The sequence below is a fragment of the Pelophylax lessonae genome (genome assembly GCF_965119305.1).
Source record: "Pelophylax lessonae genome assembly, chromosome: 1".
Lineage (NCBI taxonomy): Eukaryota > Metazoa > Chordata > Amphibia > Anura > Ranidae > Pelophylax > Pelophylax lessonae.
In genome coordinates, this window is record NC_138768.1 from 862,693,545 (window position 1) to 862,706,172 (window position 12,628).

The 12,628-nt window shown below is 43.8% G+C and overlaps 1 protein-coding gene across 1 annotated transcript in view; it reads right to left on the bottom strand.

Annotated features, from left to right (window-relative positions):
• The window catches only part of LOC309544394 (von Willebrand factor A domain-containing protein 5A-like), a 108,818-nt gene that overhangs the window by 77,368 nt on the left and 18,822 nt on the right, over positions 1-12,628 (bottom strand). The window contains exons 6-7 of the mRNA XM_082243309.1: positions 12,033-12,202; positions 8,940-9,028 (exon numbers count right to left, since the gene is read on the bottom strand). Coding sequence (XP_082099435.1) covers positions 8,940-9,028; positions 12,033-12,202 — 259 coding nt within the window. The remainder of the gene's footprint in view (positions 1-8,939; positions 9,029-12,032; positions 12,203-12,628) is intronic.

Below are 12,628 nucleotides of genomic sequence, written 5' to 3' on the forward strand. Positions count from 1 at the left end.
CCGACAAGGGAAGGTGCCCCTAGTGCCTGAGGAGCGAGGTCTATCAGTGGTATAATGGCTATGGACCAACTGGTCACGAAGTGAGGTAGCCCTTCTAAAGAGCAGTTCTGGGGTGTCCCTAACGTAGTTCCTTAGGATATGATGGTCAGTAAGTATGTGCCAGTGACGGGTAATCACTGAACGTAATTGTTGATGATGGGCTGAATATTTGGTAATCAGTTTGACTGTTTGAGGTGTAACAGGTTGTCTAGATGGGTACAGTAAAGACGATCTGCTCCTGGCTCGGGCCTTGTTAAAGGCCTTCCTAAGTATGGTATGGGAGTAGCCTCTTTGGAGGAGGCGTTCCCGAAGAGCATTGGCTTGTGTATGAAAATCATCATCCCTCGTACAATTTCGCCTTAGGCATAAATATTGAGCAAAAGGGATACTTTGTATTAGTGGTTGAGGATGTGTACTGGATGCATGTAACAAAGTATTACCTGCAGATGGTTTTCGGTACAAATCCGTAAAAATAGTGCCATCCTCAGATTTTAAGATGGTAAGATCCAAAAAAGTAATTTGGGAACTGTGACATGTATATGTAAAACGTAGATTCCAATCATTTCTATTAAGCTTTTCCAAAAATGCGTGCAGTATCTCAATAGGGCCTGTCCAAGCCAGGAGCAGATCGTCTATATATCTGTACCAAAAGGGCAGAAATAGCAGATAGTCTGCATAGTTATCATTGGCAAAAATGAACCTCTCCCAGCTCCCCAGGTAGAGATTCGCATATGACGGTGCGCATGTGGACCCCATGGCCACGCCCTGTTTAGCCTCTAAATTCAGCCATTGAGAAATGCTTCGTCCGTTGGGTCAGTTCGTTTTCTAGATGAAGGTTTTGTCTGTCTTTATCAAAGATAAACTTGTAAGTCAAATTTCTCGAAAATAGATATAGGTCCTTAATGGTATCCATAACGTTGATGGAATCAAAAGGGCAGAAGCCCAGGCCTAGATGAAGGACTGAGGTTTCGTCCTGGGTGAGGGGGTGATTGGTGAGATTAATAATGTTTAGACCTGTGGGTTCGTGGGGGAGGGGGTGTTTGGAGGTGGTGGGAGAGGTGCTTGGGTTTTGGGAAAGTACATGTCCAGGTTGCCCTGGACTTTCGGTGTTCGAGTAAAGCTGGGTCTTTTTATTTTCAGTCTGTACCCTGTACCCGGGTCAACTACCATGGACGTTTTAGGGACAGCGTGGACAGGATTCATGACGGGTATTCATACCTCTTGTTTAACAGGTAGAAAAATTTAGGAAGACTCCAAACATTTCTATAACAAAATCTTTGGCCTGCTTAAACGTAAGTCGAACCTATACTGGCACTTAGAATATTTTAAATATTATATTGATCAGGAAATCTGTCCTATAGGTCTACGGGTACAGATCTTTCCCACTATCAGGTAACCTACGGCAACCCTGAAACAAGAGTGGGAAAAATGTCTTACCCAATGTAGTTCAGACCTTATGAAAGTGCTAAGAAAGCAATATTCAGATGACATGACTGTATTGGACAAAGATATTGAGAACCTAAAAGAAAAGTACAAACATATTTTGGAGCTTCCTTCTTTTCCTGCCAAATAGAAAGAAATAAAAGACAAAATTGAAAATTTAAATAAAGACATAATTTCCAAGAAACAAAATAAATTTATTAAAGATCAATTAGCCTTCTCCGAAGGCTATGCATATAAATGGTCAGGAAGATCTGTGGGAAGAAGGGGTCCCCCCCGCTCCCACAATCCTCCTCAAACCTACGAATATACAGAATCTGACTCCTCTGTCTCCTCGGTCTCTTCGGTACATAGTCAGTCCAGACCTATTGGCCAATTCAACCAAGGAACCTCTAGGAAACGGTCCCATCCTGAAATTTCACCTAACGATTCCAAAGGCAAAAAAGCCAGCAAACAACCCAAGACTAATGTCACATTACACAGCACTATCCCTAAGGCACTTAACACGATAGCCAGCACATCTCGTACCCCTACACTAGCTGACAACGGTTTTTTAGACCCAGCTTTACTCGAACACCGAAAGTCCAGGGCAACCTGGACATGTACTTTCCCAAAACCCAAGCACTTCTCCCACCACCTCCAAACACCCCCTCCCCCACGAACCCACAGGTCTAAACATTATTAATCTCACCAATCACCCCCTCACCCAGGACGAAACCTCAGTCCTTCATCTAGGCCTGGGCTTCTGCCCTTTTGATTCCATCAACGTTATGGATACCATTAAGGACCTATATCTATTTTCGAGAAATTTGACTTACAAGTTTATCTTTGATAAAGACAGACAAAACCTTCATCTAGAAAACAAACTGACCCAACGGACAAAGCATTTCTCAATGGCTGAATTTAGAGCCTTATGCGACCTTATGTTGCTCTATGATGAAAGTAATGACTCTGACGAATCCACCTCAACTTCCCCTTCTTCCACGGTTGTCAGTCCCTTGGAATCTGCTGTCCCCAAACGGGCCTTCAAACCTCCATCAACACAATTGCCTGACCTTATGACGTGTCCTACTATCTGGTCTTTCCTACATCATTCCATTGCAGACCTTAAAAAGACCAACTGGGAAAACACCGACTCCAATCTTACCCCTGAGCAAAATCTAGCCCTCAAAAGACTACAAAAAGACAGGACATAGTGATCAAGCCCTCCGACAAGGGGGGCAATATTGTTATTATGTCCCACATACAGTATCAATAAATGTGTCTAGATGTTCTGACCAATGAAGATTGGTATCAAAAAATTTCCCCCACGGAGGTACAGGGCTTCCGTGAGGAATACAATTGTATTATCCTTGATGCGTGGCAAAGAGGTCTTATTGAAAAAGACACCTACCAGTTTTTATTTACTAAATTCCCTCGAACATCGACTTTTTATACACTCCCTAAGACACATAAATGCCTCTCCTCCCCCCCAGGTAGACCTATCGTGTCTGGCATAGGGTCCCTCACGGACAGTGCCAGCAAATATGTTGATTCGCATCTTGCTCCCCATGTCCACGCCCTGCCCTCTTATATTAAAGACACCACTGATCTTCTCAAACACATAGAAGGGGTCCAGCTCCCCCAAGATGCCTTACTTGTTGCGGTTGATGTGGAGGCTTTGTACTCCAGCATCCCACACGAGCGGGGCATCAAGGTAATCAGCGAATTCCTGATGGAACAGGATAGAACAACATGGAGGCTAAACACCTTCATCCTTACCCTTCTTCGATTCATTCTTACCCGCAATTATTTTACATTTATGGAGGACATGTTCTTACAAAGGCAGGGCGTGGCCATGGGGACCACATGCGCACCGTCATATGCGAATGTCTACCTGGGGGGCTGGGAGAGGTTCATTTTTGCCAATGATAACTATGCAGACTATTTGCTATTTGTGCCCTTTTGGTACAGATATATAGACGATCTGCTCCTGGCTTGGACAGGCCCTATTGAGATACTACACGCATTTTTGTAAAACCTCAATAGAAATGATTGGAATCTACGTTTTACATATACATGTCACAGTTCCCAAATTACTTTTTTGGATCTTACCATCTTAAAATCTGAGGATGGCACTATTTTTACGGATTTGTACCGAAAACCATCTGCAGGTAATACTTTGTTACATGCATCCAGTGCACATCCTCAACCACTAATACAAAGTATCCCTTTTGCTCAATATTTACGCCTAAGGCGAAATTGTACGAGGGATGATGATTTTCATACACAAGCCAATGCTCTTCGGGAATGCCTCCTCCAAAGAGGCTACTCCCATACCATACTTAGGAAGGCCTTTAACAAGGCCCGAGCCAGGAGCAGATCGTCTTTACTGTACCCATCTAGACAACCTGATACACCTCAAACAGTCAAACTGATTACCAAATATTCAGCCCATCATCAACAATTACGTTCAGTGATTACCCGTCACTGGCACATACTTACTGACCATCATATCCTAAGGAACTACGTTAGGGACACCCAAGAACTGCTCTTTAGAAGGGCTACCTCACTTCGTGACCAGTTGGTCCATAGCCACTATACCACTGATAGACCTCGCTCCTCAGGCACTAGGGGCACCTTCCCTTGTCGGGACTGCCCCCACTGCCCTTGGGTACTAGAGGGTTCAACATACCGACTCTCTAATGGGGAACTGTGGACACCCCGTAACCACAGTGAATGTGGGACAAGGGGTGTCATTTACCTTATGATCTGCCAGTGTAGTTCTTACTATGTTGGTAAAACAAGATGAGAACTACACCAGAGAATAGGAGACCACTTGTATTACTCCTCTGGGGGTAAATTGACAGCAGTTGGGCGCCACATTGGCCTATATCACAGATACCACCCTGAGGTGGTCAAATTTTTCGTTCTTGATGCCATACCCGAGGATCCACGTGGGGGCAATTGGGACCAAAATTGCTCCAGCGTGAAACCCAGTGGATCGAAAGGTTGAATGCTACCACCCCCCCTGGCTTGAATTAAATTGTTTCATATAAGCCTTTTCTCTAAACACTGATTGGTTTAGGGACCAGACTGAATTTCTTCCCTCTTCATTTAATTGTTTCTTCCCCTTGTTTTCTATTTTCTCCCCTTTTTCTCCCCCCCCCCATTTTTCCCATTGTTGTTACCTATTTCCCCCCCCCCCCTCCCTTTTCGCTTGTCATTGTCCTCTGATGGATGTCTTAAACAAATCTTGTGCTTTGTTTTTTCAATGAGTCCTTGTATACATTTTTTTAACTATGTACATTGTTACAATGTCCAATATCGATACCCCGATATTTGGATTAATTCAAATGTAAATGTATGCTATATTCACATATATATATGTTCATATTCATATGATCTTGTTATACTGTGGGCCGTATTGTTGTAAAAACTTGTTTTATGGTTTTTGATATCTCCTGTTGTCACCCGGATGTGGGGCCCTGGGGATACTACGGCTGGATCCGGTCTCTCCGGCGGGTATGTGTCCCCCCTTGCCAGCGGATATCCGCTGGTCCCGCCGGATATCCGTCGGAGTTCGATTGCGCTCTGCGCATGCGCACTTAGGAGGGACTGGGCGCGTGACTCCAGATGCCGCCGCCGCGGCGTCATGACGTCACGGTCGCTTGGAGACACATAAGAGGCCGACGCGGCCACCATGGCGGCGTCGCATCTTATGCACCATGCGGAGAGGACGATTGTGAGGCAGCCCATCAGGTAATATAACTTACAGACATTGTCTACGCCATCCCTATCCCTTTACCGTGGGATATCCCACTTATTTTTGGGCTATTTGTCTCTCCACAGGATTATTTTCCTTCTTGTGAAGTATTTGGGATATTACTATATACCAATGGAACATCATATGGCCACTTAGGCTGACAAAGAATAGGCTAACTTCAGGGGTCACTCCCGTTTGGACTCTGTCCAGGGGGCCCCCCTCAGGTCTCTCTACTGACCAGATTCTTAAGTTGGACTCTAAACTACCCTCTATACCTCACGGCAATTAAGTCCTCGCACCCTCTCCGCATGGTTATATCTACGTGATATCTTTGAAAGGTGATTACTACCATATTTCAATATGAGTGGTCAATGTATATTCTGTCCTTTGCCCTGTCTCCCTTTCTTTTCTCTTCCCCGTTTTACCCCACACTTATCTCCCTTTCCCATCCCTCTCCCCTTTCTCCTTCCCTTCCCCTTTTTTCCTCCCCCCTTTCTTTCCTTTTTCTATACATTGATATTACTCAGAGCACTATTGAATTTATGAATTTATAAACCTTTATATTTCTATATCTATTCATACAATAATGTTAAGGTCTCCCATACTCGCCGGTGAGACTCTGTGGTGAACCTGCCACCCCCATTGGCCAACCCCGCCCTATGGTGACCGCAGGTAATTTGGATATTCTCCCCACTTCATTATGGGCCTCCATAGCTCGAATGTCTAAGTGAATATTTGTATTAACTATGCTGTGACTCACTCAATTTTGTTCTATTCCATAGAATCGTTTTTAATTCATTACTGTTTCTCCTGAAGAAGCAGCTTAGTCCGCGAAACATGTAGAGAATCAATCGTGGAGATATTTCGACCACTCTCCACAGTTCAATATTGTGTTAAATGAACCTTAGTCAATTTTGATTGTATATTGATTTCGGTTTTTGTGTTTTTATTTTATTTATATGTGATGTCGAATTACAATCAATAGATACCGGTACCCAAAAATCCAGTCAAATTTTAGATATAGTCTATCATCTGGAAGCTGGTACCTTGCATCGTCTGACTACTTATAGGCTCTCCATAATCTATGTAACTAAGTGAGGAAAATAGATCAGGCAGTACTGATCCCACAGAGACACAAGAATATCCACTGCTTCCACCATAGGATCCCTGTACCTGAAGACAAGCCTATCCAATTTGTTGTTGAACCTAGAGGTCAGGAGGCCCATCTCCAGTTTCCCCCACCTTTGATACTGGTTAAAAACACTTTTGGGTCCAGATGCTGCTGTCTAAGGTATTCTTCCTTCCAGTTTTCTGTGATCTGAGGGTAAACAGTGGACAGGGCTAGAATGTGGAGTTCTGCCCAGGACAGGATCATTTCTACCTTTCTTGTCCCTGAAAGGCTTCTGGTTCCTCTCTGATGATTGATGTATGCCACTCCTGTTTTGTCCAGCTGAATACTGATCACATAGCCCTCCAGTTAGCATGTCTAGCTAACAAACAGAGAGGTAGCTCAAAACTCCATTATGCTTGTTAGGAGATGAGATTACGGCAATGACCTAGTCCCCAACATTAAGTGCCCTGGACTCCTTCCCAGTCATAATGGGAACCAGTTATGGGGATCTTCCATAAGGCCAGAAGGAAAGACTTCCCCAAATCTAGAGCAGTATACTAGTGGCACTAGGAAGGGACAACCTGATCTTTGGTGCCAAACAAATTGGTCTGCCCACATGACAAGATGTTGCATTGTAGGGATCTGGAGAGGAACTGGGAAAATGGGATTGGCTGAAAGAAGCTACCATCTAAAGTCCCAACATTGCCCAAATTGTATATGTTAACAGGGATGGAGACACTTGCTTTACAGGCTGGTGTCTCATATAAAGTCCCAATTTGCCTTTACTACTGGGATGGGGGTGTGTGTTTTCCAGCTGGTCAATTTTTAGTTTGCACCCTATGGCCCTATGGCCATCACATGGCCATTAGTTTTTCAATACCAGTCATGGATGGGAGCAGGTTGAGGGAGGATTGGGCCATCTCCATGCTCAGCTGTTTCCCATCCATCCATCAGCATTCATGTACTTCCATGTTGGAGACATTCAGGAGACACTGAGGTTGAGTAGTGTTAGAAAGTGTTAGGACTGCAGGATACACAGGGTGCCGTGGAGTGGCCTGCAGCTTAAACATGCGTTTGCAAATGTGTGTTAACTAAACCCCTGTTTTTAACCTATTATGTTAGACAGGTACACTTGGTTTGTTAGCAGACTGGTGGGTAAGTATAGCAAACTAAGGGCCGGTTGGTTTTCTCACACACACACACCTTCTATAATCCCCTTTTTCTCTCAGTTTTGTTATACACAGGGATGGAGGGATGGAGATGCTGAGCAGTGCTCGCCAGTGTTTCATCTAAAGTCCCAAAATTGCCCAAATTGTATACCATAAGCCCAGGAACTCTCATACAGAATCAAAGAGTTGATTGACTCCTGGACTTAAAAGTCTGACTTCTGTAAGTGGATAGTTTAAACCTTCTCTCAGGGAAGGAATACTCTAGCCTGGGCTGAATGTGTGAGCTACATTCTCAGTCAGAATTTTAACCAACTGTGCTCTTAAAAGAAGACTATCCAAATATCCCACCTGGGAGCAAAGCAAGGCTAGCACAGGAGCTACCACCATTGTAAATATTCGAGGTGCAGAAGATAGGCCAGAGGGCAGAGCCACAAAGTGAAAGTTCTGGGGATCCACATCAAGGCAAAGGAATTGCTAATGTGGTGGAAAAGTGGGGACAGGCAAGTATGCATTCTTAATGTGCACAGAGGTGGATTTCATACTGAATTTTTGGACCTGAATGAAAGCATTTAGTGCCTTGAGATCCAACATGAAGTAGATGTCCTTTTGGTTTGGAAACTTTAAATAGGTTGGCATAGAACCCCTGGAACTGTTCGGCTACAGGAATAAAGCATTGACCCCCTTTCCCCTGAAGACCCATGCAGGTTCCATGGAAGGCTGCTAATCTGCGTGTTGACCCAATTAGGTTGGAAGGCAGTACCTGGGGAGGGAGCTAAGAGTGGAATTCTAGTTTGTAGCCCATGGAGACCACCTCCTGCTCCCAACCATCTGCGATATTGACTATAGAAATATCTGCAAAGGCTTACATATGCCCCCCCCCCTCCCCACACACATTTTAGAATAACCACCCCCCCCCTCCTCCCCACACACATTTTAGAAAGTGGGAGTGCCCCCTCATGCTGAAGAAGATTTATCTGAGGGTTTGGGGGACTTCGATGTACCAGTTTTGCAAATGGACTGGGAACCAGGCTTAGGCTTGACTTTGGGGGTTACTGGGAGTAACTAAAGGAACTCTTCTTGACCTCTGAGAAAGGATACGCCTTTGCTTCTGGGGTAGATGGGTACTCTTGCTCCTAGTGGTATTCTTGATGAGGGCAGGGCAACTCAAAAGAGTCAGTTCACAGCTCATATATTTATGCTAAGAGTGCTCCTCATGTTCATGGACAGGAGGCTCGAGCAGGAGATGAGAGACCTCTAGCAAACTGTCTATGCAGTAGTTCAGAGATTACCAAAGAGCCGACAAGTTTCATACAGCCATACACGAGTTTTAATACCAATATGCAGGAGCCCATACTATGAAGAGGTTCATCACAGATTAAGACCTTGGAAAAAACTGCTTAATTTAGACTGCAGACAGCCCGACCTTCATACTCACGGGAAGAAAGCCTCAAAACGGGAGCCAAAGCCATAGATATTAAAGTAACACCCGAGAGGTAAACTCTTCAATAGAAGAACCAGCGTCTCCTGCAGAAGAAAGACAATAAATGGGGTGACTGCACATGAAAGAAATATTTAAAGTCTAAAATATAAATAGCTATACATTAAATTGAATATACTTTTATTGGCCAAGCTGGCCAATAAAAAACAGCTGGAGTCAGGCCGGAGGAGGAGAGGCGGCGATCACCACCTCTCTTCCATGATCGTCAGGGAAAGTGTGAGAAGACCCGCCTGCTTGTGTAAACAAAGCAGGCGGATCTTCTCTGTGACAGACAGGAGGAGATCACAGGATTCAGCATAGCTGAACCTGCGCTCTCTGTCTCTGTCACAGAACCCCCTCCCCCCACACACATCAGTAAGCATGAGGCATACATTTAACCCCTTGATCACCAACAGTGTTAACCCCTTCCCTGCCAGTGTCATTATTATAGTAACAGAGCATATTTCTAGCACTGATTACTGTAGTAATGTCACTGGTCCCCCCAAAAGTGTCAAAAATGTCAGTCAGGGGTCTGATCTGTCCGCAGCAATGTCACAATCCCGCAAAAAATCGCAGATCGCCACCATTACTAGTAACAAAACAAACAAAAAAAAAAAATGCCAAATCTTTCCCATAGTTAGTAAACACAATAACTTTTGCGCAAACCAATCAAAATACGCTTATTGCGATTTTGTTTTTGTTACCAAAAATATGTAGCAGAAAACAAATTAGCCCAAAATGTTAAAAAATGTTGATTTTTAAATTTCTTTTGGGGAATGTTATATATCAGAATGTGAACAATATTGTTTTTTTTTTTTCAAAATTGTCGCTCTTTTTTTCAAAAACAAATGTTGGCCTAAATATATGTCAAAAATTTAATATATTGGATATGTTTTAACTGTCAAAGTAGAAAATGTCAATTTTTTGCTAAATTTTCGCTCTTTTTTTATTAATATCGCAAAAAATAAAAAGCTCAGAGGTGATCAAATACCACCAAAAGAAAGCTCTTTTTATGGGGGGGGGGGAAAGGATGTAAATTTCGTTTGGGTACAGCATTGCATGACCGCGCAATTGTCAGTTAAAGTCGCGCAGTGCCAAGTTGAAAAAAGTGTCCAGGTCATTGAGCAGCAAAATCTTCCGGTCTTAAAGTGGTTAAAGGATGAGAAAAATATAAAATTCACAGCTAAAGTAGCAAGTTCATTTAAGGGAAAACTGCATGTTTACTAAAAATAAGTCATCAATCATTCTGTAGACCATGTGTTGCCTCATAAGCACCTGATCAGTGCCAGCTTTTGCCTTCAGATCCTCTGATGCATTGTGCAGCCTGTGCTTAGTTTTGTGGCCCCAACAGTGTGGTTCATCCTAAAGGAGGTTCTACCTACCTGGATTCAGCTTGATGCCCTGCACTAGTTATAAAATGAATAGCACCAAAGGTGCTAAATATTGCACAACTGCATGTAGCTGTGCAACAGAGGAAATGGTGAATAGTGATGATTGAACTTTTGAAAAGTTCGGTTCGACCAGAACACCCGAACTTCCTGAAAGTTCGGGTCCGGATTCCAGAACCCCATTGAAATCAATGGGACCCGAACTTTGGTAATCAAAAAACACCATTTTGAAGCCCTAAAACCCAATAAATGCCCCTAAAAAGTGCCTAGGGTTCTGGGTCATGCCCCAGGGACTATTAATCACACAAAAAAAAGTTCTTAAAAATTGTCGTTTTTGATAGAGAGCCAATTATTGAAAAAATTATTGAAAAAAAAAAAAAAGAGATTTCTTTGGATTTAGTGTCTGGGGGGGGTCTAAAACGTGTACCTGTGAAGTTTCAGCTCTGTAGCATATCCAGAACCAGAAAAAAAAAAGATTGTTTGTCTTAGAATTGCAGTAGAGCAGGGATGTGTCTCCGCTACTTTCACACCTGGCCGTTTTTGTTGCAGGCGTTTATTGGGCTTTTTTGTGGACGTCTTTTGAGGCAGGCATGACATCTTAACTTCTCTGTAGGGGTATATATACACACACACACATGTATGTATATATACACATACACACATATATATAGGTGTGATAGGAGCGGAAGCCACATGCCTGCAAATAATTTCATTAGTGCAGGCATAGGGTTCGGCTACTTTCACACCTATATGTGTGTATGTGTATATATACATATATGTGTGTATATATACCCCTACACAGAAGTTCTGATGTCATGCCTGACTCCAAACATGTCCTCAAAAAAGCCCAATAAACGCCTGCAACAAAAACGGACAGGTGTGAAAGTAGCGGAGCCCTATGCCTGCTCTACTGCAATTCTAATACAAACAAACAATCTTTTTTCTATGGCGGTCACCCTGACATGGAAGGGTTTGGTCACCCTGCCATAGCAGTCAGAGTCAGTTCACCCTACACTACGGTCACCCTGACACTTAACACTTTCCCTACAGAAACTAGATTATTGAATCTAACTATAGGGGGAAATAGTACCCTAACTACACTAGATATCCTTTTCCTCACACTAATAATTGCTAAATGACACTTTTGAAGCAGAAGTAACAGATCTGCTTCCACTCTCTTCCACAGCCCCTGTATTACAGTGCTAGAGATTTGGTGGGGCTATCTTATATACTGGGGGGCGTATTCACTACTGATTGGCCTCTGGACCCCCTAGTCACTCCAATCACATTCCTAGCATCCTCCTGCCCCCTCAATTGGCTTTTACTGATGGTTCTGGTCCAATCACGGGCTTTTAAAGCCCAGTTCCTGTCCCATTGCATTTTGGTCGGTTCTGGTTGTCGAATTCCGAACTTTTTTCGCAAAAAGTTCGGAATTCGGCCGAATTTCGAACAGTCAATGTTCGGGTCGAACCGATGGTCGACCCGAATTGTTCGATAATCCCTAATGGTGAGCACTAAAGACACTTACATAGGGGACAACCCATGCCCCGTCTGATGCTAAGTGACCGTTTTTCCATAAATGTACAACTGTTTAGTATTTACAGCAGGGGTCCTGAAACATTTTTTAATTCCATTAGATGGTCAATATGAGCATTTTACTGACTCTGGCACTATGAATCCGCTGAGGGGCATTTGGCTCAGAATTCATTGAACACTCCATACTGCCAGACCGGTCAACGAGGAAAATAAACTCGCCGCTATTGGACTGCTCCTGTCCAGCTGGGAAACTGGGGTAGAAATTTAACATGGCTACTGACTCCGCCATGATGGACCCTACAGAACAGAATGAGAAAATAGGAATGTAAATAGGAGACTAAGAAACAATTACTCTAGCATATACAATAAAGCTTTTTACAAAGGTCACTGAATTATGGTCACTCCAGGATGGATGGAAGACGCTGGCCCACACAGGAGGAGACACGCCGGGAGCCAAGAGGTGATGTCAAGTGCTGACTTGTCTCCTCCTGTGTGGGCCTGTTACTTCCAGATCTCCCAGCAGCGGCCAGTGTCTTCCATCCATCCTAGAGTCACCATACCGTACCATCATCACAGGATTCTGTTGAAGATACATCTCTGGACCCCCCCAGCCATTGCCAGCATCCTCCTCCTGTTCTGATGTCCCTCGTCCTCCTCACCACCATAGGAGCTTACTCCTATGGGCCATCCATCTGGCACCATGCTCAGGTACTCTAGGCGGAC